Genomic DNA, 27,831 nt, shown 5'->3' on the forward strand with positions numbered 1-27,831 from the left:
TGTAAAAAAAAAAAAGAACATATCAAACATTTCCAAAAGCTTTCACAAATTTGAGAGTTTTAAGAAGAGTTTTAAAAGAAGCTAGTGACTTAGTGTGTCTGAGTTAAGTAGGCAGTGAGTGTGTGGGGGTAGTAACATTTTAAAATCAAGAAGCTGCTGACTGGGAGGCAAGCATAGGGGTAATGTGCTCATATCACTCTGTTCTCACTTCCCTACACATTTTGTCCCAGCAATTAGATGGGCACCGGTGTTTTGGACGATGGATGGAACTCTGGCTGATTCCTGAATAAAGTATGTTACAGTAGTCAAGCCGAGAGTAAATACAAGCATGTATCATTTTTTGAAGATCAGCAAGGATAAAAATTTAGGAAATTATTTTTAACTGGAAGAAACAAAACTTAGCAACATTTATGACTTGCTTATCAAAAGGTTGGCATCAAATACTACACCCAGAGCATATAATAGCATATAGAATATGCTGATGGGATGTTTGTCTGTTTATTACTCAACTTCCACCAAAGTCTCTCACCCAGTATCATATACAGCCGCCCTGAACACATGACTTCCTCTTACCTGCAGCATTTACTACCCATGTACGCAAAGTTACATCATATTAATTCATCCAAAAGATAAACATGCTTTGGCTGTAAAACACTAAAACACAGTCAATGCAGATTGTGCTTTTCTTAAATTTACATATTACAGCTCAGGACCAACAAGTGCTTTGCCGAAACAGAACCAGGAAAACCAGTTTCTTTGTTAGGAAGCTCTCTGTGTGTTTAGAAGAAACCACATCCTTAAAAGATGCTCAGAAACACTGCTGAAAAAAGTGTGAGATGAACACGGTGGAGAGCTTCATTGGGTGACGTTTGGGTGCCAATCAACCTCTTACCCACTCCTCCTCCATTATAGTCTGCCACCATGAAGCATGATGTGTTCATACTTCCTGTCAACAGCAACTAGGGGGGTTACCTGAGAAACACATACGCACACAGTCAACACACGCACGCATGCAAGCACACACCAACAGAGTCGTGTCTCCTTTGCTTCATAGGACGATACACTGACTTACATTCAGATTTGTACTTATGCTTAACCATATCCACTACGTGCCTAACCCTAACCTACATAAACCTGAACTTACATTCACTTTAAACCAGGTTTCCACCCCAGAATTATTGATTTACAATACTGAGACTTGCTTTTGTCCTGTTAAGGAAGGTGAGTCCCCACATCATCAGTTTCAAGTTTATTCTATATATACAGCACTTTAAAGGCAGGCATATGTATACACATACAAGCATGGGGACATTTATGTGCATTGGCAAATGGTTGTGAAAAATAGCAAGATTACAACAGAACCAGGTTTAAGCGCAAGTTTAAGACCCAAAGAAATCAGATAAGGATTACACAGTTAAAAGCCAGAGAATAAAAGTGAGTCTTAAGATGCCTTATTAAAAGCATCAACAGACTCAGCCTTCTCATGGCCTCTGGCAGGCTGATCCAGAGGCAAGGAGCCATTACAAAAAAAGCCCCCAGCTTCCCCCCCCCCACAAACGTTGCACTGTCAACATGCTAAGGTGGGAGGATCTGAGGGGTCTGGTGGTCTTGTAAGGGGTGAGAAGTTCTGAGATATATGTAGGGGTCCAGTCCAGCATGTCAAGCGATTCAGGATTGTGTGGTCAACAATGACAAAAACTGCACTGAAACATGACTGTGTATCAGATTTACATGCCCATCAAATGAGGAACACATGCACACACATACTTGCCCAGAACTATGCAAACATCAACTGCTATAACATCCATAATTTGCTGACTCATCCTCCTCTGCTGAACAACAATTAACCAAAAAAACTGGCTCTCAATTATACAATCATGCATAATTGGGAAGAGAATTCCAGCATGATTCATCAACGCTAAGTAAATACGACTGCTATGGGTGCACACGAGCTGTTCAAAGGTCAGAAATCTCATGTGTTACAAGATTGCCGGTGCCATCTTGAAAAATCACTTCTTTGGCTTTAATGAGGTTGAACAGCTTTGGATTGAAATGAAGATTAGTGAAAGTTCAGTCAGGACTCAGGAAGACTAATTTGTTGCCTACTCCACCCCGTATTACTCTCTCATATGCATGCTCACGTACTTCCTGGTGGTCAATGTTCAGTGTGTGTAGTTTGAGTTTCAGTCGTCAGTTGTCACTTACTCCTTTCACTCTCTCTCTCTCTCTCTCTCTCTCTCTCTCTCTCTCTCTCTCTCTCTCTCTCTCTCTCTCTCTCTCTCTCTCTCTCTCTCTCTCTCTACTCTAGTCTGGCATACAGCTGGTATGTATGCATCATCTGTATCTGCCTCTAGCCATTGCTGATTCATGCATCATCATCATCATCATCAACATCATCGTCATCATCATCGTCATCATCATCATCATCCAAAAAAAAAAAGAGAAAAAAAAGTCAGTCATTGCTGTCTAATTGCACATTGCATCCACCTCTGTCAGGTCATTGCTGACCAGTAGTAATTGCTGGACTATTGTAAACCCTAAATAACCCTAATCCTAACCCTTTACTTTGGGGGATCTATCTCGTGCTGTTTTGGCATGATTTCCTTAATGGAGTTCATCATTTTAAATATATAATAAACATCATTCTTTTCTCATTCACTTGTCTCTCCTGATTGAAATGGCATTGTCTGGACGAGGAAAAGCAGATGAAAGGTCTAGATATTTTATTTAACAGAGCACCAGAGAAGCAAGGTGTTGGTTGCTGTACCTCTTCAATTATACACTAGTTGGGCAGTGGCTCCCCTTTTCTATCTCCCACAGCTTTCTTGTTATTTCCATGCTGGGGTTAGGGTTAGGGTTAGGATTAGGATTAGGGTAAGAGAACAAATTTTCCCACATTTCCCTCCACATTTCTGCAAGCGTCCTATGATGCATGAAAGGTTGTGCATGTGCCAGACTTGTCATTCTCAAGATTGAGTATGTTAGCTCTCTTCTGATTAGGATAAGTCCAGGAAATACTTTGTTTTTGTTACCATTCAGAGAAGAAGTTATCTCAGGCCTAAAAGAAAAAACGGTACACAGGGAGAAATACTGAATATAACTATCAAACATTTAAATCGATCTTTATGATCAGAAATTCTGCAAAACCTATAAAGTCATGTCAACAAGCTTAACAACCCTTTGTTTCTATTGGTACTATTTGCCTGATGATATTAACTGCCCCAACTTGCTTTATTTATCTGTGATGTAATCTGACTAGAGTGTCTATGAAAGGTGGCAAAGGCACACCCAGATTCTTGTTGTATAAATAAAAACAGATTATTCCATCAAGCATAACAGCAAAAAGGTGTGTCGAAAAAAAGAAAAGAAAAAAAGAAAAAAACAAGCACATTTAACTGATTTAACTAAGAACTCCTGCCCCTAAAACTTCATATCACCCCTTAAATAGGACCTCCAAGGCAAAACTATATTTATCGCAGGCATGTGTCCTTTCCCTTTTTACCAACAATGCTACTTTAACAATGCTATTTATATCTGTCAACATAGTTTAAAACACACACATCATCCACAGCATTGTACTCACCACAATCTAATCTAAGTAAAATAAATCACCCATACTGATGATGTCACCCATTGTATAAATACAGGTAGTAGATGGTTTCCTCCTCCTTTGGTCTGTTGAACACATGGTGGATAGGTTAACCAAACATAATGCAAACCATATTAAACCCGGGATAATATGTGTCTGGAAGTTACTGATTACTGACTATCTTCTTACCCACTTTGTCATGTAATCGTTCCCTGTCTTTCATCTGGTCACAGAAAAGTAACCTCAAACGCCAAAGAGGCAAGGTTACTGCAAACCCTGACGTCTGCCAAAACAAAAACTTTCCAAAGCCTCTGTTGTTATGGATTTTCTGTGTGTGGCATGGTGGGATTGCTGTGGTATAATTCAGCTTACTCAGCATGCAGTTACAAGCTATTACGACTTCAGGGCAAGGAGCTCAGCATGCAGTTTTCCACTGAAAACTGAAATCAGGCGGATATGAATGTACGGCTACTGGGTGTGTCCATCTCTGCGTGTAGCACTTTATGGAGAAATGCTCAACATATTTTCCCATAACTCCAAGCTTTTATTCCCCTTCCATTGCACAGTTGGACTCCCAGATGAAAGACAAACATCGGATGAGTTATGGGTCCACTGGGCATCAACTCCCACCGCTTTCTGGTTTTGGCTCCCTCTGTCTAGCTGCCTTGGCCTTTCTGCTTACGTCATTTCCACTGTCTGTTAAATCACAGCGTTGATTCATTCCCATGTCAGCTGGGGGAAGACTTCCTTCCTCCCACCACCCTTATACCTATCAAACTGATAAACAGTCATTTATTGTCAGAGATTATTGTAAAGTCTGCCATAGTATGAAAGAAACTTGTGTGATTATAGGTAAGAGTTTAGGGATGGATATTAATAGTTGCTGTGATAGAATGGGAAGCCTGTGCTCCTCGCCTGCTCTGCCACTCATTGGTTTTGAACGTGTTTCCTGACACACACACACACACACACACACACACTGTAGGCTAATTCAGTACTGGGCACTCATGTTACGGCTTCTTTTTTGTGCAAAGGAGAGAGGGGCTTAAGGGGTATGGGCGGAGGATAGCTTTGAGAGGGAGGGAGAAGCAGAGTGGAAAGGCTGGGGCTCCATAAAGGGGGAGGAGTACAGAAGAAGAACCTTTAGATTTGAGACTACACTGAAAAGTAGCACTGTGAGTTTCCCTGCGTGAGAAGCACACATGAGAAAAAGAGGATGGGTGCTCCAAAGGGACGTCTCAAGGGCTAAAAAAGGATGCAGAGCAACAGAAGACTGATTTCAACTCAGCCGAACTGGACATAAACAGGAAGAGAGAGAACACAAAGTAGAGATGCACAGAGGATTGAGGATTTGCCTGAACAAGAACAAGAACAAGAACAAAAACGAGCTGATAGGCTCATAACGGAGGAGGCATGTCTTACTCATTCAAGGAGGAAGGGAAACACTAAAGTCAAACCGAGAGGGGGAGGGGGAGGGTTTGGGGGGAGGCGACAGTGGGGGGTGGGTGATGTTGTGTGTAAAAGGAAACAGAAGAAAGCATAGAGGCAAAAGATTAACACCTTTGCGAGAGGAGAGAGAGAGTGTGTGTGTTCATGTGTGTGTGTGAGGTACAGCAAGGGGAGAACGGGTGAGTGTTTAGTAAGGTGAAGCAAGGCAGAGACGGACAGAAGGTGAGGGGGCAAGCGGGTGAAGTAAGCAGGAGGGGAGAGGTATGAAGGAACAGAGTAGATATGTCTCTTTGATCCTCACCCTCCTCTGTATGGGGAGCCTGCTGACCACTGTCACCTGGTACTTACTCGACAAGTAAGTGTTACCTTCCTAACCACATATCCTGTAACTGTGCTTTGATGTCATGATTTATTTCACAATACTACCTACTCTTAAAAGTACAGATTAAAGCGGAGAAATATGGAAAATGCCATCAAAATTATCATTAAATGTAAAAGAAAAATTATAATAAGAATACTACAAAGCATATATTTAAGTAATGTTTAACAATAATGCCAAAATCATGTTATAAATTATAATAATGTGTGTTGTACTTGTCAATTAATAGTCATGAATTTTAAAAAAATAAAATAAGTGTTAACTATTAACATGAAGTAAGTTAGTAAGTGAGTCATGTATTACTTAGGTGGGATTTCTGCCTTTACTATAAAGTGTTAAGTTTTTATATGAGAAAAATTTAAAGTGGAAGGAAGGAAGTATTTTTCAATGCAAACAGCCTTGTTTGCATACTTGTACAATGAAATCTAAAGAGCAGCTGAAACTGAAATTGGATAGGAAAAGCACTGACCTGAAAATAAATACTTTTTTTGTTTGTTTTTGTGTGTTTTACACACACAATAGGATTCTAGTCCTAATGTCCTACAGGCTAGCTATATGGGTTACCGGTTATTTTCCCCCCTGCTACCTGTCTACCTGGTTTTTTGGAGAGATATTCCACGAATGTTAACTGTGAAAATACTTGGCCAAGACGTGTCATTCCTATAGCTTGTCTGCCTGTCATTGTCACACTGATGTACATGACGGGTAAATATAAAGACTGGTTGTCAGACTGTAGAGACAACGAGTACAGTACAGTGACAATAGAAGGATAGTGATAACGTTGATACTCTTTTAGGGTCAGGTAAAGGGGTTGGTTCAAATTTGCACATTTGTTCGGGTGGGTTGAGTTCACTTGTTTGTTAATTAATTGTCAGAATTCTATATTTTCTATTTTTCTCTTTGTACTTTTTGAATCAATTAGAATAAAATGAAAGACTGCTTCGTGTAATGAAAATAATAATATATCCACATGAGAACAATGTCTGCTGTGCTTTTAGAACAGGATTTTCTTCTTTGACATTAACAACAGACAGTCATGGTATGAAGGAAATGTTGGCCCAGTTCTTAATCATCATTTTTGTTTTCACAGTAATGTGGAGCTTTACAAACCGCCACCTCAAAAGAAAGGTCCCGGCAAGCTGAGTGATGTTTGCAAAGGCTGCAGGTGAGAGCAAGAACTCGTGGTTTCTGCTTAAACTTCCTTCAGTTGGAGGTTTATGTACGTCACCCGTGTGTGATATGAAAACTTGAAGCTTCCAGTGCTGATCATGGCCTTAACAGTGAAGTAGGAGACATTCTGTGTCTAGCAGTTCAACTTTGGTGATGAAATATATATATTTTAATATTCATATATTCTGGAAGAAATAGAAGTAGATGAAATTTTAAAGATTTTAAAAAGGTTATAATACTTTTTTTTCCTGGAAAAGTCATATCAGACACACATTATTGTTCCAAGTAATGTATGTCTGTATGTCTGCAGGGGATTTTCGAGTGACCTTTTTGGTTATGCCTTCATCAAATTAAATCATGTCCCCACCAGGGAATATACATCTGACTCTGTGTGTGGGTGTGTGGGTGTGTGGGTGTGTGTGTGTGTGTGTGTGTGTGTGTGTGTGTGTGTGTGTGTGTGTGTGTGTGTTTGTGTGTGTGTGTGTGTGCATGCGTGTGTGTTGCAGGGAAGTCATCGACAAGGTAAAAGAGAATTACTCTCAACCCTGGAAGAGGCAAGAGGACAATTCCCAAAAACTTAGGTAAAAAAGCCAACATCCTCTCAAAGGTTTAAACAAAAATGTATGTGGGATCTGTTTCCGTTTTGTATTAATGGAAAGAACAACTAGATTGTAAGGAGAAGTAAAAAATAAAAATGTGCGTTTAAAATAGAGGAACTTGCACGTCCTCAAAATAAACATTCAGCAATGTGGCCACAGACAGTCTTCACCAAGTACCCAAGACTGCTTTTGCTTTTATGGAAGTAAAACTGTGCTCAACTGCCAATTCACACATCTCTTATTTAACAAATTATTATTATTATTTCTCTTCAATAAAGATATAAGAAATAAAACTAAAGTGACCCATCAGTCAGTGTCAACAGTCCTGACCGCCTTCAAGGACTATTTAACAAAGTCCTTGTGTTTCCCCAGAGCTCGGCTGAGAAGCAAATGCAATGGCTTCGACAAGGCCATCATCACCCAGGTCAACACTCCAGTTGGATCAAAGCTTGTGTACGACGGTGAAAGGAAGAGGAATCTCAAGGTGACCAAGGAGATTTTCAGCACATTTGCAAAGGTATGCTGCTCATCATTCACAAATCAGCTGCTTGCTAGTTGTCTTGTTTGTTCCTCAAATGTTGTTCCACAGCGATTGTTATATTGCTCGTCATGTGTGAACACATGTCGGCATTTTAAACAGGACACAGCACGGTTTACATTTGGTACGGTGCTGGAGTTAAACTGAGCTAAACAGTTCTTTTTGTTTATTTCAACCACTAAATACATTTTTGGTTTAATTATGCAACATACTGAGAGCAAAAGTCGTGTTTTTAAACTAAAAAGGCAGTATAAGAATGAAAAAGCAATGAGTTTAAATGTTTATTAATTCCACAACTCTGTGTTGTATAAAACAGAGATAATATTTGTATTTGCGTATTATTTGCATTTCAGGAATTTGTTGTCAAAACATGGAAAAAGGCTCCTGCACACTGTCTCATTCACTGTTGTTTGTTTTGTTAAATTATCACAGGCAGCATTCTCACACTTTAACTTTCACACATAGTGATCACTGCAGTACACAGCTATTCATAAGCTGTTTTCTTACCTATGAAAGGATTTTGATGGCATCATTACACTTCAGCCACCACAGTGGACACTAGTGCGTCATCCCATACAGCACCACTAAACCTGCAGTAATGTTTTTGGTTGTAGATCAGTTGTTATAATGTAATAGTATATCATTTGGTGAAAGAAAAAATTAAGTTAAAAAAAAAATGTTATGCCTAAAGAGAAATTTGTAAATCACTGACAAATTGATGAGCACCTGGGCTAATACAAATATTGTGCGTTACCTGTTGGAGAATAGAATATAAGACTTAGAAAGAATAGAAAATTAGATTAATAGTACAATTAAGGACATGAGATCACTTGATCGATAAATATGATCATAAATTGTATATCTAATCAGTGGTCAAAAATACAATATAGGTCACAAGCTGGAAATGAGATAGATAATAACAGACTCCAAAAAAGAAAAACTGAGTTATTTGTTAAAACCCAGCTCTAGTACACCAACTAGGGTGGTTCATCTAAACATGTCTGGACTTTCCCCTTGGGAGACAGGCTCAGTAATGTAAATATCCAGTGTCTCTCTTCTTTTTAATAAAAAGTCATGATCTCAACCCCTAGGTGGCACTAGGACTTGTTCAGTGCGTGAGTGGTTCTCTAAATAAAAGGATCTGGAAGAAGTTTTCTACAATAAGATATCTTTTTTCTGAAAAGATATCTCAGTTTAATATGTCTAAAGAAACTAAACAGATCCACTTTTATAGCCAAATGCATTCGTACAAAAGATGCTCCCTTGGACAGGAGAGATGTTGATTAATTTCGTGCCCATGGGTGTATCTTCGTCTTTGACTTTCGTTTGCCTCGTCTACACCTGTTATTCGCCGGAACTGGCTGCTGCTGTTAGCTAAGAAAGAGTCTCTGGAGGATTGGAGTTGCGCTGGAATTGCTGTCAAGCGTGAATTTGCTATTTTTAAATGAATACCCCATTGATATCCCCCTCAAGTTGTTCCCAGGTTTCTGGGATGCAGCTGTGGAGGTGGAGGCGTTTGTGCGTAATTGAGCACTTGCCGATTGACAGAGGGTTATCGGTTCTTAGTTTCCCAGCTGTATGCTTAATTTCTTTGGTAATCTTCTGTGTCTCTTCTATATTTCTTTATTTTTGTAGCATGTAATTTATCTTTGTACTTGGCAATAGTTTTTTTTATTGGTTTTTCAATGTCAGTGAAGGTAACGCCGAACTTTTGTTTCATCGCATCTTCCTCTGCCTGGATTTGGCCTAAAGTTCTTCAGCCTCCTCGGGGACGGGGACCTGTTCAGTAATTAATAATATCAAGTCCAATGAACACTTGTGGAAAATTTCTCCCTAATGTTCCACAAAGTCCATGTTAGACTTCCCAATCGTTGGAGCTTTCTGAAATCTTAGTCCTATTCAGATTTTTTTTAAATTTCTCCAGTATTCACTCAGTGTGGATCCATGCATCAACAGGCGTCTCCCTTTCCCCCCGTATTTTATCTAACGGAATTCTTCCCATGTTAAATTGAAAGTCGCTTATATCAGTACATGGGGGCAGTTTTTTTCTTTTGGAGTGGTACTTAAGTGGAGATTAGGAAAGAGGAAGTGTTTCTCCAAAAGTAAAAAAAAAAAAAAAAGGAATCTCTGCACACCTTAGTAACGGCTGGTGCGTAGGAGGAAACAGTATGTTCCCGCATATTGTCTCGCTGAATGTAGTCACTGCTCGTTTCAGTCTCTCAGATCTTAATCCGACATATCATGGGCAGCATTTTCACACTGCTGTGGAATCATCCAGTGAAAGGACCTGAAAGATCACTGACTCTTTTGTTATGAGACGATTAAAAAACATTCAATATTTAGGCAAAGCATCCCAGTTTTGGACGGGGGAATTTATCTGTAGTTAAATGTTTCCATGAATGTTTTATTTTATGTGATTTCAACATACAGTTTAAGAACATACGTTTTATAGTTGTAAGTCATTTTGTTTGTGGAACCAGAGAGGAATTAATCAGTAATGGCCATAGTCATTTCTGATAATGAATTATTAGGTAATAAATAAACACATTTGTTGAAATAGCAAACTTTTTAATAGGTGGTAGAATGGCAACTCTTTTTGACCTCTGGTAGTGCGTCTCTGAAAGCGTTGAATGGGTCCCCAAAGAAAAATAAAGTCACATAGTGGAAGGGCAAGTGATTTAAAATGTTATACACAAACATTTAATATAATCTAAAATTCTCACAGCTCAGAAGATTATATTTCACCTCTACCCTTCAATGATAATTGGTTGTCTATTGAATTGACTTTTTAACCACAATTGTTTATTTAAATGTTTTGCACAAAATATGAATAACTATAACTATGAGCCACTTCACTATATCTTGTTTCTTAGGAAAAGAGATCTTATCATTGCCGTGAACTAACATTATGAATTTGCTTCTTTACCATGTGTAAAGTTCACATTATATTGACAAATTATTGTTTTATTTTCACTTCTGGTAAGATCTCTATTGCATCAACATACGACACTAAAACGCGATAAAACAGTAAAACAATAAAAACTTTGTCAACGTGTGATTTGTCACGCTTTACTTTAAAAAAAACCTGCAATATCCTCCTCCTATGTCAAAATGATATATTTATACTAATATAACAATACTTATATAATACTATATGCAGTAAAATCAGACAATTAAAATGAAATACAACTGAATAAAATACCCCTAGAACAAGATTAAATAATGAAAAAAATGTAACAAAACAACACTAGTAATAAAATGTATAAGACATGTTGGAAATAAAACCGTGTGGCACCGGTGGTCTTTCTAAAAAGATAAAAAGTCAGATGTTATTGATTTGTTAAACCCCATATCTTCAGACAGGGAGCTCCAGAGTAAAGAGCAGTTATTGGTAAAATATTCAAGTAAAAAGGGTAGGCTTATGTCAATATTAACTAGATTGTTCATTACTATGTCACTTGATATGTTTTCTCTCCAATGTGTACTCCTTTTGTTAACAGGATTTGTCTGTATTGCGCTCCTGCTCACTAACCACTGTCACGAAACAACCCATTGGCATGACTGGGCAAATTGGAGACATTTCCAAAGAGCACACTAATGAATTAAATTGCATCGCCACATCTCATCATTACATCTAAACACTTTTAATTAATTATATGAAAAGCAGAATTGGCCTTTAAGCATAGTGACATGAACAGGTTTTTACCATTTCAGGTTGGTTCAGATATCTTCAACAATGGACTTAATAACGTTGAAACTAATGATACCTTGTTAAAGTGCAATGGGCAGACAGGACACAGGAAAAGCAGGTTATGCATTTACCATATGTATATAAATAACCACAGTTCGTGAGAGCAAGAGTACAAGAAGGGAAACATACATTTGCCTGCATGGTTGATTTTAAGAAAGCCTTCAATCAGTTCTGTTCAGTTCAGTTCAGTTGCTTTTATTGTCCCCTAAGGGAAACTTGGCTTGCAGACAGATAAAAAAAAAAAAAAAATATATATATATATAATCACATGTAAAAATAAGACAGCCAAATCACAAGCAACAATCAAGTCTGGCTGAATATTGGATCAATAGAGACAATAAATAATAAATGAATATCTTCTGGTATAAATGGTACATTTTATAATACCATCAAAGCTTTGTATAAAGCTCCAGTCTCATATCTTGGACATTGTTGAGGATTAATTAAATGTTGTATTTCATTGCCCTTTGTACAGTGACTTGAGGAATTGTTTGTTTGAAAAGATCCAATTGAAAAATCCTGATTTATTATGGTTGTCTAAAGTTGATATACTGTATTGGCTCTTTAAGATTTTTGGTTTAGCAAGATTTATATGAGAGGCTTGGCTGCTAAGACAGAACATTTCTGCCTTGTAAACTAAATGTGTTGCTGTGTTCTCTTTGTGAATTTATGGAACTGTATATTATGATTTGATTAATGGTTAGTCAATCGATCAGTCAATAATTTAATCAATCAGGTGAGGTAGACACAGCCACAGCTCTGAGGTTGTGTCCCCAGAGAGGAAAATCCCCTCCTGGCAAACGTACCAAAAAACACACCACTAAATGATTTCACAACCGCTGGTTAAAGCGCATTGCTCATAATGAACACGGCACATTCTCTGAGTGCTCGAATTTGGGTGTGGCCAATTAGTTTTTCCACACTAGATTAAGATGATTTGCATTATCTCACGCAGTCAACATTAAACCACAATTCACAGCCCATAATATTACCCCTTTTCCACCAAAGCAGATCAAGTGCTGAATTTGGAACCGGTTTTCCTGTTTCGACAAAGCAAAAGAACTGGTTCTCGGTCAGAAAACTGGTGGTACCAGGTTTTTGCTGGACTAGAAGAAAGAACCGTTTACGTTAAGGGGCAGCAGGGAGCGCGGTTATTCAGACCAACCACAACAAACAAAACCGCATAGTGGAGAATAGATAAGGAGTGAATTATCCCTTGAACATTTGACTGATGGTGAAATTCATACACATTTGCGTTGTGAGTTAGCTGTGTTCTGCCGGCTAATGTTAGCTTACAACAAAGGCTAACATAACCATCTCAATGAAGCCTCGTAGAGCAAGGAGCAACAGCTGTACAAACGCATAGTCTGCCATCGTTGTTCTTGCTTCTTCTTCTTTGTATTGTTGTTGCTTCGAAGTTGGCGCGAGTCTTTATGGGAAAGCAGCGACGTAACTGGCGTATACGGTGACGTAATGACGTGGCCTTAACGTCGATTTACGTTTGCTTGTCAAGTGTGAAAACTACAATACCTACCTTTGAACATCTTGAACTGTTATAGGAGCTACGAGGCTAAGTTTCTTTTCAGGGGGTCACATTTTCAGTAATGTGTGTTCACTCCAATGCTGGGTATCAATTCACATGCTCTGAAATCAGCCTTTTTACAATATGTCATAACAGCCTGACCAGATCTGTCCTGTTTCAAAGGATTTGCCAAATATGGCTGAGAAATGCAGCCTTCTCTTGTCTGACTGTAAGGGAACAGTTGATCTACCTTACTAACCCTTGTATCAATAAAAATAATTTCACTAGCAAGGACCACACCATTAACAAAATGCGTTTAAATGATTTATTAAGAACAAACAACAAACGGTGTGGCCCTACACCAGAAACTACACTAATGAGTTTCAACAATGGAACCAGTGAAGTCAGACCAATCCAGCATGTCAAACGATGGGTTATGTAGTCGAAAGTGTCAAAAACTGACATAACTCTACAGATATAGATTTCCCTCCATCGAGATGTATTTTTGTCTTCAAAGAACAGTATATCCTAAATAATGTTTACTATGTCTTTATTTTGTTTAATGATTGTAATAGTAATTCATTTTCTGTTGAATCCAGGAGCATCCTTTTGCAACTAAAGCATTGCGCACGTGTGCTGTTGTGGGGAATGGCGGTATCTTGAATGACAGCAAGTGTGGAAAGAGCATCGATTCAGCTGAGTTTGTTATGAGGTGAGACAGACGTCCAGTGGATTTAATTGAAATGTTGATGACAATTAATCAACACAATTACGCTCATCTCATTTCTGTTTATTCTTTGTTGGGGTTTTGTTTTTTTCAGGTGCAATCTACCGCCTTTGAAAAATGGCTACGAGAAACACGTAGGCATCAAGACTGATCTTGTGACAGCAAACCCAAGCATTCTCCTACAAAAGTGAGCAAAAGGATGAGTCTCATTTGACTGCCTCCTAGTAATATTCTTAATCTCTTGTTACTTCACATCTGCTGTTTTTTTCCCCCCAGGTATGGGGCTCTAAATGGTCGTCGTCGTCCGTTTGTGGAGAGTCTGCAAACCTACGGAAACTCTTTGCTTGTCCTTCCTGCCTTTTCCTATGCCTTCAATACTCCTGTGTCCATGCGGGCAGTCTACACAATTGAAGACTTTAATAGCCCTGCTCGTCCCGTCTTCTTCAACCCTGGGTACCTTCTGAATCTGACCGCCTTCTGGAGCAGCGAGGGGCTGAAAGCAGGACGTCTCAGCACTGGCTTAATCATGACTAGCATTGCACTGGAAATCTGTGACAATGTGGAACTGTATGGGTTCTGGCCCTTCAGTAATCACCCATACGATTATTATTCCTTGTCTAATCATTACTACGATGACTTGAAGGCTAAGGCAGTGCATGCCATGCCTGCTGAGTTTAACATCTTGTTGCAGCTGCACAGACAGGGCGTGCTCAAACTACACCTGGGATCCTGCTCACCACTTAAAAGGTAGTTCCCAGACCTGAGGACAGATGACAGCTCAGGGGCGCAGCGCCTTCTCTGTAGCCTCTGGATGAAGCCAGTCACTCATGGAGTCTTCCATCCAAGCAACGTGGATGTTTGAACTTACTTAAGCTGGCTTATCAGCAACCAAGACATTTGCACAGAAATAAAAATGCACCAACCATAAGACTTTAAACTTCCTGTACACCGTCTTATAGTGTATCTACAGCTGTATTTATTACGACAAATGTTCCAGCTGGTGTCTAGAGGGAGTTATTTTGATATGACTGGGAAGCCTTTGTGAGGCCTTGGTGGGGGGTTTTACATCACAGTGCCTTATGTTAAAAAATGATTGACCATGGGATGTTTTTATATCAAACTGAATGTAATTTAAATAATTTTTAAATACCTCCTTTTGCATAAACATTTTCTGGTTGAAACACTTTATTTGAAAGCACCAGCACATTGAATGTAAAGGAATTTTTTTTTCCACTTTTGAAAATCTTCTGGCAACTTTACATGTTAATTCCTCCTTGTCACTGACATAGCTAAGATGAGGTACAAGGTAAAGATAATGGATTTGTCACAAAACCCTTAACTGGAAACCACCATGCTTGCACTATGCGGGCTGTGGTCCTCAGATGACCTTGAATCAAGGTTGGAATCAAGGACTAGACAGAGGTGCCTCAGAAATAATATTATTAGTAAACACATTCAGGGGATCTCTTCTTACAAACGTGCCATACAGACTTAGGAGGTGTCTTATGCAACTGAAAATGTTAGCTTTCACTTTAATACTCTATCTTACGATGTCTTTTTTTTGTTTTTGTTATACAGATTTATATTTATACAAGCTGTAGTTGACCAAACTTTAGAACTTCTGGGGAGTTAATTTTGGAATCATGTGACTTTATAATTGTGTGTTTGTTGTTTGTTTTTGTGTGTGAATGACATGAGGTGAGAAGGAATATAAAGTTTAATATTTATCAGAAAATGTATCGGTATATAATCATTGGTTAAAATGGAATTCACTTGTCTAACCAGAGAGGGGAAGGACTTTTTTCCGCAGGAGTCTCAGTTTGCATGATTTAGTGTTGCTGAGTCATTAAGTGTCCCAAACCTGCCGAGATTTGTCACTGCAGTATTTCTACTTACAAACAGCACATGGAGCCAGTTTGTGCTCATTTCATGGCTGGAACACCATATGATCCAGGGATTTATTGGCTATTGATTCATTGATTCATTGATCTTTTTTTTCATTTTGCTACAGTTTAATACAAATTTGAACCCGGTATAAGATATATATATATAGTATGCTGGTGTACAGTATGTACATGCATGAATCCATATTGATATTTATTTTTATTATTTGACCTCATGTTTTTCCATTTTCCAAACACAGCTATGATATCAGTGGCCAATACATTACTAAACCTTCCACTTCACTAAGTTTCTCTTGTGTGTCCTGCTGGAGGGTATCCCCCCGTTACATGCAGACCAGACATGCAAACATCTGGATGATGAAGGTGGAAAAACAGACTAGGGAAGCCCCTGAAAGCGCTGAGGCCCTCTCATTCATAATAATTCATGATGGTAGCTTGTGTGTGACGTTTCGAAAATTACATCCACGTTGTGTCAGTGCATGCGGCCAATTAGTCCATTAATGATGATGATGAGGGTGAAATGTTTGTTTCTTTTTGGAGGAAAATATCCTGCTGCCACAAGTTGCCATCCCAGAGAGCGCTCGTGTCTGAATTGACCTTGTTGTACATCCAGCTGCAGCACTCCAGGGACAGTTTTTTTTTTTTTTTTCAGAGAATCACAAAAACATACTTTCCATTTCCTTTTTTGTTGTCTATTCTCCAGGCAGTTTTGACTGTGAACTCACAAATGATGACAGAAACACAGTGGAAAAAGAGACAGAGGACGCATATTTATCTTTATGTACGTCATATTGTCAATTCCTAAGAATGACTGGAAGATTTCAGAACATTTATCATGCTTGCCTGTAGTGAGGAAGTTTTTTTTGCATTATTGAATGCAATTTTTTAAAATCAGTGTCTAACTGGAACCAACACTGAGCTCTTAATGCATTAATATAATTTTAAGCCTCACAGACTGAGATGTTCTCTCATCACAAGTTGAAGTTCAGCTGTCACCAAATGAACTGCCAAAGTGACAAACAAAATGACATGGCTAACATGAGTTGAAGTGACATCTCTTCAGTCTCCTGTGTTGTTCCTGCCAGTGACACAGCATCAGCCCACGCAACTGTAATTCTCCTGATAGGACTGCAGAGACCCCCTGCTCACACATCTCATACTGACAAAGGGATCAGGGCAATACTCAACATTTCAAGACTGGGAATCGTTTTATTTCTTCACATTAAAAAGAAAAGATGTAGAGACATAATTCAATATTCATTTCTGATTTATTTTTTCTAGGAAAATAGGTCTTTTAACATGCAAATCAAACGTATTCATCAAAGAATATGAAAAAAAATTCCAAGGGATACCAGAATGGCACTCAAAGAAATGTATTTTACAAAAGGCATAGAAAAACACACAAACACACAAAATGCATGTATGATTCAGAGTTTGTACTGGTTATACCACTAATTTTATTGTCACATTCCCACATGGGTGACCATAAGAAACATGTAGGGAAACAACAACGCCTCATTACAGTCTTTCTTCTAGTTGGACATTGTGGTATCCCTGATGAGTACACCCACAAAAAACTCAGAATACCTCGGACGTATACAGTACCAGCCAAAAGTTCGGACATACTTTCTCATACAATGGAATGGGAAGGTGTGTTCAAATTTTTGTCTTGTACAGCATGTCAGTGTTCACTGCAGAGATCAATAAGGAAAAAATGTTATTTCTATGCCATGATTGTTTTACCATTGTTAAATCTAATAAATGTTGCTAACATCAAACACCACAGCTGCGTCACATTTGAATCATTCCCACAACTTCCACGTATCACGGATAATAAAATGCCTTCCAGTTCCAAAGTATGTGTCTCTGCAAAGGTGTCGGGGTCGAGTGGCGCCACCCTTATGCAATCCTACACAGTTCATAACTGTACTGTGACACACTACATGATTATCATTGCTGGAGAACGTGTTAAAATGATTTTGCATTGTCACTGTCAGACTGTAAGTATCAAGTGGGACTGCACATGTTTTTGCTTTTAATGTGTCTTTAAAACAGCCACAGGCACATTTTGGAGACACATTGGTTTCAATGGACAGCAACAATATGCTGAGAAAATAAACCACTTCTTCATGTCATTTCTGTCCAATGCGGACACTGTCTTTATTTTCTCTCTTTCTCAGTCACTCAATAGACAAAAGAAGACAGGCCTAAACAAATACACAATAACAGTGCCACAGGGAAATTCTTTTGACGTGGATAGCTGCCCAAATTCCTCACTTTCCCCTAAAAAACAATCTTAGCAACACAACCTAGAATAGTTTTTGGGTTGTACGGCCAAACTGGCAGCCATGTAGACTTTAAGCAGATGGGGTCTTTCAGTGTCCCAACTGCACCTCCTACAAATTTAACTTCTTTAGACAGGAAGTTGCCCTCTAGTGGCCCTTGCTTGTTTTAACTGCAGAGTGTCACCACCTGCATGCTGTCTACAGTTTGTTTCCATACTGTATATTCAAACAGCAGTAAATACTCAAGAAACTTTGTCTCCTTGGGAAGTATTTATTGTGAACCGATTGGCCTTCAGGAGAAGAGATTTACTTACTGGGAAACTCAGTGAATCACCTGTGGCTTATTAGAATCAGCATGCCGTCAGTGGTGCCAGGGTCACAGCTTGGAGAACAGCTGACTGAAATGCTTGGGTGATTCATGTGCATCCATTGCCCATACCCAGACATAATGTCTATTGGTAAACAAACCTGGCGCCTTTTACTCAGGCACACTGTTGTCACATGAGAATGTATGGGTGGTGGCCTGTTCAGTTACTTAACTATTCAATAAGGAGGGTGCAGATCTTTCATAAGCAAAGACCGAACTTGGCAACTTTTCAGATTTTGTTCCCACTCACTATTTCCTGTCATGAAATGAGTAAGTAATCACTGCTTGCTTGGAAATCTACTGTGGTGCAAGGCTTGGGATGTTTTTAATAATTTGACACTTACTGTCCTTTTCCCAACTGATTTCATCAGCCAGTTTGTCTCCACACGCAGCTGTTCGGCAGATGTCAGAACAATATCGGAAAAAGGAATAACACTGTTTATCAAAACACAGCCCAGAGGGTTGCTACATACATTAAATACCAATACTGTAACATACAAGGAAACGTCTGGCTTTTTTTTTTCTTTACGTCATGAAGTTACTGTAGCCTACACTTTATAAAAATATATTATGTCATATTTCACATTTTTTACAATTGGAAGGCAATTAAAAACACAATAACCATAAATACCTATACAACTAACTCATTTTTAAAAGAACTTGTTTTCTTGATATTTTATTTTTACAAAACCTTTATTGAAAAAAAGAGTGTTATCATATAAAACACTGGCTCCATTTAGGAGTTTGGTATTTTAAATCCTGTTCCAAAAAGCAATAAACATACTGTAATACAAAAAACAAGTGACTCTTACAAAAGGGTTGGTCTTATGTAGGCATTTTTCCATGATTGGAGTAGCATGGCCACAGTATTCCAAAGCTACAAACAACCAGGCTTCATAGCAGCCTAGTGTAAAATCTTGGCACTGACACTTGCATCACACAAACAGTGTTTGGTCTCACTATATTATAGTAATGGCTTTAAACCTTTTCCATAACGCATGGTGATATTGCAGCCTTGTGCATCTAACACTAAACTTGTACTGCTGGGAAGACTTGACTGACACAAGGCTTGTCAATAGAAAAGGAACACTACAACTGGTTAAGGTGGTGCTGGATGCAGGTAGCGTTGGCAACTGGTATCTACTCCCCTAGATAGGAAGCATCATGGAAGATACCACCAGAGGGCAGTCAACTACAAGGCAGATGAAACCATAGTGGAGAACTGAGTGCCTTGTTTAATAGCCATAAAGAGCCACAGAGAAACTGAAAAGTTGAAGCTATAAAAACTGAACTGTTTATGCACCGAATGAATATTTTCTTTCAGGATACCTTAGATATGGACTGGATAAAAAGCCCACCTGCTGTACTCATCAGTTCCTGAACAGCAGCTGGTGTAGCACTGGTATCAAAATACACACATTGAACATATATAAACACATGGTCAAATGCAAAGTTACAGCAACATAAGACTGTTACTGACTCTGGAGAAAAAGCAGACACAGAACATGACTGACAGGACACTGCCTTCAGGAAGGTGATCCTCTCACTGCATTAAAAAGTCACTGCTTTAGGCGCTGCCATTGAATTATGTTGTTTCACTTTATTGCATTTATGTTGTAATGACGTCATTACAATATGAAAGTCACTGCTTTAGTTTGCCAGGGCATTCCATTGCCTTTGCATTATGTTGGTACTTGATGTCACTGTATTTTGATGCCCCAGAATTAGGATGCCAAAGTATTAATGGAGTCAGTGTCTTTGCAGAGGAGTGGCCAGAAAAAGAGCTAAGCCAAATCTGGGATCTGATTTGCAACAGAACTCATTATCATTCAGTAATTTTCCAAAGCTCAAATCCCTAAGAAAGGATGAACAGGAAGACAACAGAGGTCAATGATCTGCTTTAGGAGTTGAGGAGAACGAGACATGAAAACGACTGTAGCCTAATACAGTTTGTGTTGGTGTGATGTTTCAAGTTTGACAGTGATAGCCCGGACAAAACAAATTGTCAGCTGCAACATCACGTTTTTTTTTTTTTACACACCTTAGTACACAAAAACACATGTTCTCCAGCTTGCAGGATTCTTTAAGGCACAGTGGTGTTTAAGTTTCCAAGAAAGATTGCAACAGCTTGTCATCTAATCCCTAATATATACATTTTTGCAATAAATGTCACTATTTCTGTGTTTAAATCCATACAGAGGGTTTGCCCTCTCCTGATTTGCTGCTGCTGCTGTTGCTGCTGCTGCCTCCTCCACTGCTGCCTCCTTTACCATGCTTGAGTCTATGCTTGCGCTCCTTCTGAGTCTGCGCCTGTGGCTGTGGTTGAGCCTGGATGATGTTACTTTGGGGCTTATCGTCCTGGTTGTCCCCAAGCTGCTCCTCTGCCCGGTGCTGCTGACTATAGGCCTGAATGGCAGCCTCTAGTTGCTCATGAGCTTGCTGGATCATGTCTTTGTTCAGAGCCACACGGGCCTCCCCTCCAGTTGGGAAATTATCCTCATTGCTACCAAACTGCTGCTGCTCCTCTTGTGCAATGTTTGCCCGGTTCTGCTTGCATGCCATCTTTGCGTTGCTAAGGTCTGTGTAGGGCATCTGCTCTGGTTTTACTACAATGTTGTAGCCTGGTGGAGCAGATGGGGTGTTCCACGAAAAAGGGTATCCAACATAATCGGCAGCCCCGTCTCCACCTACTCCTCCCTCAGAACCTGCTTCCTGCCCTGTCCCCCCTACTGAGCCCTCGACACCCCCGGTGGTTCCCAGCAAGCCCAACTGGTACTCGTCCTCTTGCGGTGGGCAGCGCCGACGGCGAAGAATGTCACAGATGGTACCAATCCCCAAATGGAGCATCTCCCAAATATTGAGTGTGAGGCAGAGGACAGTGACACCATACATGATGCGTAGGAAGATGGTCTTCTCAGTAGGCCGGGACACAAAGCAGTCAACGCTGTGGGGACAAGGTTTACCCGAGCACACGAACACTGGCATCACACGAAACCCATACAGCAAATACTGGCCTGCAAGGAACCCTGCTTCCAGGACTGTGCGAATCACCAGCTGCAAGACGTAGACCCGCATCAGCCCCTCATCTTGGATACGTTTGCGGCCGTCATGGCGGACTTTGGGTCTGGGTGCGGGTTGCAGTGGATCCCGTGGCCTTTTTGGAAGATCCATTTCTGGCACCTCATAGATCATGGGATCATCCTCCTGGTCCTCCTCGGCCTCTTCAATGCCCCGGTGCTGGCGCGCTCCAAAGCAGATTTTCCTGGGCTTCCTGTGTGTGTAGCCACCTCCTCCTGTTCTAACAGCAGCAGAACCAGCTCCTCCTTTGGCTTCATCTAATCGTGCAATCTTGTTGACAGCATATCCCATGTACATGAGAGAAGGCATTGCCACCAAGATGATCTGGAAGACCCAGAAGCGGACATGAGATAGAGGGGCGAAGGCATCGTAGCAGACATTCTCGCAACCTGGCTGGCCTGAGTTACAGACAAACTTGCTCTGTTCATCGTAGTATATGGATTCTCCCCCAACAGCAGTGAGAACGATGCGGAAGACGATGAGCACGGTGAGCCACAGCTTCCCCACGAAGGTGGAGTGGTTGTGGATCTCCTCCAGCAGCCGCGTGAGGAAGCTCCAGCTCATGGTGTCGCTGGACAGTGGGGCAGACAGTGTCCCTCTCTCACCTGCTCACAGACTCTGGAGACAGTAAAGAAGGGAGAAAGGGGAACACAAAAGGGAGACAGGAAGACAATATGAGTTCACAATAAATTCTTCCACTAAAATGTATAAAACAATTCAAAATGTGATCAAAGCAATTAGTAAGATTTCTCAGAATTTTTATGTAATTTTAGCAGCAAGTTGTGAAAACAGGTGACAAAATAATTGTCTTAATTGAACCGAGTTCTTAGGCAATCAATATCCTTCATTTGATCTGTTGCTTACAGTATACATGCACACATAGAGTTTAGAGCTCAGTGCCTCAGTGAGGTTGCCGTCAAGTTCGAGCTTTTTAGGGAATTAGAAGACCAAACAGGGTGGAAAGAGGATATCGGTATTAAAAAATACCATCAAGCAGCACTGAGAAGGCAGTGAAATAATCCAAATAGGGAATCCGCTATCACCAAATACACACACACTTTATTTAACAGCCTATCTCTTTTTGAAGAAATAAATCCTCTTAGTGAGCCTTCTTCTGTGTGAGGTGCAGTTTCTGGATTGTATTAACTTGACTGGTTTGTTCTGGTTGGGAGGTAAATGGCATTGTGCTGTGCTGTGTCGTGCTCATATGCATGTGTGTGTGGGTGCATTTGAGCACGCTTTAGGAAGAGGGACATGTTGCCTATGTAGGTTAGGTCTGGGCTCCAGGCAGTCCATTCAAACCAGCAGAATCAGCAGGTGGCCGGGCACAAACCATTGGAGCGGGGAGTTAGACAGCAGACCCACATTAGCTCAGGCAGTGGAGCTGAACCCAAACACTGCTGTCCCTCAGGGCGGCTTTGGGGGATGAATATGACACCTCCACAGATCTCTCCCCCTTATGAAGCCGCAATAGTGCATGGCTTATTGTCAGCTAGACTGAGAGGAAAATCCAACCATGAATACTAGCTTAGGTTCGGTTTAAAGGGCTTCCAGGGACGATATCCTTACCAAGCAGGTTGAGAGCTTAGTCGAAACTGGAGGTGGAGCTGCAGCTACAGCGAGAGGGAAAATTTAGCTGTAGGAGACAAGCAGGAGCTCCCAGCCCTCTGTTTTGTGTCTCCAGTAGAAGTGGAGAGGGCGGGAATGTTTTGAAGAAGGCTTGTGATGAAGCATGTGTCTAGTATTGATCACTCTGACCATATAAGGACAAAGCTGGGACACAGGAGGTAGATCTCAGGAATTCTCTGTATGTACAGTACATGCAGTCCAGTACGAGTATCACCGGCATACAGCAATCAGTCTAAGCGGTAAAGTCTTTGTGTTGAGAGTGCAAACTGTGACTGTCTGTGACCGTCATGTATGAGTAAGCAGCACGTGGCCAGAGCAGAGTGAGAGGCTGCCACAAGCACACAGAGTCATAGCAGTGTCCTTCCATGGTCAAGCTCGGTCTGACTTTTCCCACATTACATCATTGCATTTCTTTATATAACTCTTACTCTGCTCCACAGTTGTCCTTTCGCTAATAATTTCCAGATTCAATTGCACTCAAACAGTCAGCTGCAAAGATTAAACTGCTTTGATATGAGTTTTTCTACCTCACCTGCACATTAAGCATATATTTTCTATGTTGTATTTTCTATGATCAGTGCTTTCTTTTTGGATAACTTATTTGACTTTCTGGCTATTCATAATGTTAAAGATGACATGCATTTCTATTGTTTCCCTTTAAAAGTCTTCATTTTTAGTTTTAGTTTTTGAAACTGACATTGTTGTCCAGCTACATTCTGATGTGTTTACTGTGGGAAAAGATGAATTTCAAACGGTGCTTTCAAACTTGTGCGAGTGGATCTGCACACTCTCTACTCTAATGCATGTCTACACAGATGTCTTAATACAAATATCTCTATATTTTTGTCTGTCATGTTTGGTATATATCTATGGATTTTTACAATACTCAGCTGCAGAACAACATTTTTGTTTAATCCTGGAGTCAAACCTGCCGAAAATGTTTCAAAACAGTCATATTTTAGGCATGAACACTCCAGAAACAGTCTTTGCAAATTCACTAGACATAGAGGAACTTAAATGAAACTTTGTTCTTCTTTTCATAGTAGTTTCCGTACCAGTAGCTGTCATAAACCCTCCTGACCAGGAAAGACGCTCCAGCCCAGGCACACAGCTGCCTGGACTTTATACTCCTGCTACCTTAGCTACATATAACCTGGCACTTTGCTTTCTCATCCAATTTATGTCTGCGTGAGCTAGTGGGGCAGTTAGGGGTAAGAAGCTGACTCTGTGCATTAAGTTACCAGGATGAGTCAGCCTCCTGAATAGCACCACACAGACACAGCAGACAGGCCTCCTGCCCGTTACTCTGAGATAAACAATGAACAGCAAATTGGCGGAAATCATGTCACACGTGAAAACATAAAAAAAACGCACCAGATTTTGGTTCCAAAGTAAGAAAAAGGAAACAAATCCACTTTATTTCTACTTTGATTTTATATAATAGGAGACTACTATTGAGCTACGAAATAAGTCACATTCAGGATCAGTGGCTCAATAACCACAAGTCCAGAAGGTCATGACTGTGTAATTGAGGGTCTCTTTGATACTTCTGAATCAATGACATGGCCCACAGCCCTACCAGCATAGCACAAGGTCAAAGGTCAAAAAGGTCATGTCCGGAGGGGCAAACTCTCCACATCACAACTTCACATGCAGACTCAAACAGACAGTTAATATTACAGTTAGCATCACTGGAGGGATGCCCTCAGTCACTGGCTCCCATCCCTACGGGATCCACACTCACATACAGATGCGCGCGCGTGTGCACACACACACACACACACACACACACACACACACACACACACACACACACACACACACACACACACACACACACACACACACACACACACACACACACACACAGGTGCAGGTGCATCAGTCTCACAAAGCACTGGATGTAAAGCCCCAAACATTACTGTATGCAATAGCAGCATGACTATGAGGAACACGGCATTGGGGATAGCTGAAGTGCTCCTTATTCACTGTATTGACTCATCATGTGGACATGACGCTTGAGCCCTGGGCTTGGGAGGGACACCAGAGGAATGAGCCCACCACGGGACAAACCCCCGACCAGTGCAGGTCACAACTGCAAAAGGATAAGGGTTGTAATTGCGTAACAGGGAGATGCGCTGTTACTGTATGCATCATGTAGGGGAGTTCTCTGCAGCAACAGGTGAAGGTACGCACATGGTTTCCGCTTACTGAATTTGAATTGACAAATATTAACATGGGAGATAAGGGTATCGGGATAAACTTTACTTTTGTGGCATTTCTCTGCTTCCTATGCTATGTGGAGCACAATATATTACAAATGTTGCATATAAGAATGTATAGATGTATATTACACTAAGGTTTTGTGGCTGTGTAACCTGAAGAGGTCTCTTTATGTTTTAGATATGTCTTGTATTCTCATGTGGAATAAGCCAAATGTTTGGATAAAGAGATAAAAAGCAACTATCTCAATAAGAACATAAGTAGCACTATTCCCTGTTCAAAGCAACATTTTGGTACTTAATTTCTGAAGTGCTCTGAAGTCTTTTTTTAATATTTTGTGTTAATGTGACCCTTCTCTTAATTTTTTTTTAGGTTAAAAAATATTAAAGATTCAAAGGTTTTTATGTCACATGCTTATTAAATAAGTGCAATGAAATGCAGGGTAGCATACTCTTGAGGCAGTGCTAAAACACTAGTGTGAAATGAAGAATAATAATTAGAATCATGAAAAAACTAGAGATAAAAATTTAAACACAAATTTAAACACACAAATGTACATACTCTACTATAAAGCTTTTTCTGAGTCTTTCGCTGGACTAAACTAATTCATATTTTTTTAATAAACCACATTGTTAATAAAACCCTCTCTTTCTTTCTTTGCTTGTATACATATTGCATATCCCTGCTAGGCGATGATATATGCAGATACCTACATGTATAAACACACACACACACAGAAAGCCACATTCATATTAATAGACACAGGCCAAGGGCAGCTTGGATACAGAATGTACTGTAAATGGCAGAAAAAGCTCTAATGAGTGTGTATGAGTATGTAAGAGTAATGGATTTATTAGCATGTGGTTGAACTTTAATCAAGTGAAGCGTACTAACATGAACATGTATAGACAAATGAAACCTATTTAATTGGTCGATTAAACTATTATTGTACATAATGTGATCTTCTGTATGTATTTTGTGGTTGATATGTTAAAAGCAGATGCAGCTAGTATTCAGTTATTGGATCAGTTTCGTTTCTATGATTAGTATTTGTCTCTCTGCTTCTTTCTCTCACGCAGTACTCATTCATAGACAAACACCCACCTGCAAAGACACAGCAGCAACGTGAATGTCAGTCCAGGTTTGGGGTTAACATTTCCTCACTTTCCTTCATCCTCATGCTAATAATCAAATAGATCTTTTCTTTCACTGTTTTTTTTTAAAGTGACTGTAAATATCTGAAGGCAGATTCAATACAAGAAACCATCAGCGTTTTCTTCAGCCAAAATTGAATTGGCGCCTCATCCTGCTGATCTACTGCTGGACTGCTGCCTTTAAAACACTCCTCATTTTGACCTTACACTTTTATGTGATTGCGATTTCTTTCTGTGGTTTGTCTGCAACTTTTAATGATTTGTCTTTCTCTAGAGTCTCTTACTGGAAAAAGATATTTTCCATGATCACAACAGCACTAAACTTCCCCTCATACTGAAATACTGAACGTTATATATTATGCCCCTCAGCCTTCAATAGTAAAAATCAGGAAGTATTCAAATGAGGTACTTGAAGTAATAGATTCCCACGATCTTTTACAATTATACATTATTCTAAAATGTTCCTGTAGATTCACTGTTAAAGTTATTAAATCAGTTTTACAAGTCTATAGTGGTAATACCAAATAACCTCCTATTACTGTATTGATTTACCATTTTGCTTCCCTGCTGCTACACGTTTAAAATATACATACATTTTTTGTTGTGGTTGTTTTTGTTGCTTTTTAGGTTTTGGAACGGCATGTCAGATTTGATTCAAGAAATAAATATGAATATAAATGTATTTGTTCATATTTGGGGTCTAAAAGAAGATAAAATACGAGATTCAATGGCAGCCTCTTTACCCGCTGTCACCATGTACACTTCACACCTTGTAACTCAAACCTGCTGTATTCACTTAGATAAAGGTTTTGATAAATCATTGCTAAAACTAAAAACTATTCAACAGTTTTTATTGTAAAGTCAGAAAGGGGAGGTGGTGAGAAAAAGAGAGGAGATATTCTGGAGAGAAAGGTTAATTATGCTGCTTGCTTCAGAAACATGGTTCTATCTGTGGTAGAGAGTCATTTCTGTATTTTATATTTAAAAAAAAAAAAAAAAAAAAGAATCAGTGGGGATCCAAAGTAAAGACAATCCCAAACGGGCGGTGGCAGTTTGAAGTTTTCCCCGCTGCAGTGTGAGTGGAGATTTAATATGCTGGCTTTGTAGCTTAAGCACTTAAAAAAAGAAACACCTTTATTCCAAAAAATGGACAATGTAGGTAATAATTAACTGGCTTGAGATGAAAATTCAGAGACAATGAAGTCTATTGTATAAGTGCCAAATGCTGTCAATAGTCTGTGAGCTCCTTTTAAACTATTGCCATCAAAAACATATTAATAATTATAATTAAATAATATATTTTCATATCAGGGTAAACCCAAGCCAACAGGAGAAACATAGGTGATTTTGGTGTCTATAATATCTCAAAAACAAGTGAATCAGAGAGCTATGAGAGGGCTGACTGAGACCTCTGAGCGTGTCCTGTTAGAGCTGTCTGTCCTTGTTTCAGGGTCATAACCACAGTCG

General features: G+C 39.7%; 2 protein-coding genes across 3 annotated transcripts; one reads left to right on the plus strand and one right to left on the minus strand.

The window, feature by feature from the left end:
* The first annotated feature begins 5,301 nt into the window (after positions 1 to 5,301).
* st8sia6 (ST8 alpha-N-acetyl-neuraminide alpha-2,8-sialyltransferase 6) lies at positions 5,302 to 15,416 on the plus strand. Its single transcript, XM_062438506.1, has 7 exons — positions 5,302 to 5,393; positions 6,508 to 6,582; positions 7,094 to 7,168; positions 7,559 to 7,703; positions 13,597 to 13,709; positions 13,819 to 13,911; positions 14,001 to 15,416. The coding sequence occupies exons 1-7, from the start codon at positions 5,302 to 5,304 to the stop codon at positions 14,473 to 14,475; spliced, it is 1,068 nt and encodes a 355-aa protein (XP_062294490.1). The 3' UTR covers positions 14,476 to 15,416.
* A 5,048-nt stretch (positions 15,417 to 20,464) lies between these two features.
* gjc1 (gap junction protein gamma 1) lies at positions 20,465 to 21,922 on the minus strand. Of its 2 annotated transcripts, XM_062438545.1 has the most exons (3): positions 21,076 to 21,922; positions 20,666 to 20,970; positions 20,465 to 20,575 (listed from the first exon to the last, which is right to left on the minus strand). In XM_062438545.1, the coding sequence occupies exons 1-3, from the start codon at positions 21,920 to 21,922 to the stop codon at positions 20,465 to 20,467; spliced, it is 1,263 nt and encodes a 420-aa protein (XP_062294529.1). The 2 variants fall into 2 exon arrangements, with proteins under 2 accessions (XP_062294529.1, XP_062294528.1); XM_062438544.1 differs by having other exon boundaries at positions 20,465 to 21,922.
* Between the last annotated feature and the right edge of the window lie 5,909 nt (positions 21,923 to 27,831).

Source organism: Scomber scombrus, chromosome 18 (genome assembly GCF_963691925.1).
Source record: "Scomber scombrus chromosome 18, fScoSco1.1, whole genome shotgun sequence".
Classification (NCBI taxonomy): domain Eukaryota; kingdom Metazoa; phylum Chordata; class Actinopteri; order Scombriformes; family Scombridae; genus Scomber; species Scomber scombrus.

Excerpts from the sequence above, each read along its gene's own strand:
- st8sia6 (XM_062438506.1), top strand. The coding sequence starts at position 5,302 with ATGAAGGAACAGAGTAGATATGTCTCTTTGATCCTCACCCTCCTCTGT. Across the intron at positions 5,394-6,507 it reads ACCTGGTACTTACTCGACAA|TAATGTGGAGCTTTACAAAC; the intron begins GTAAGTGTTACC and ends TTGTTTTCACAG. Across the intron at positions 13,912-14,000 it reads CCAAGCATTCTCCTACAAAA|GTATGGGGCTCTAAATGGTC; the intron begins GTGAGCAAAAGG and ends TTTTCCCCCCAG.
- gjc1 (XM_062438544.1), bottom strand. The coding sequence starts at position 21,922 with ATGAGCTGGAGCTTCCTCACGCGGCTGCTGGAGGAGATCCACAACCAC.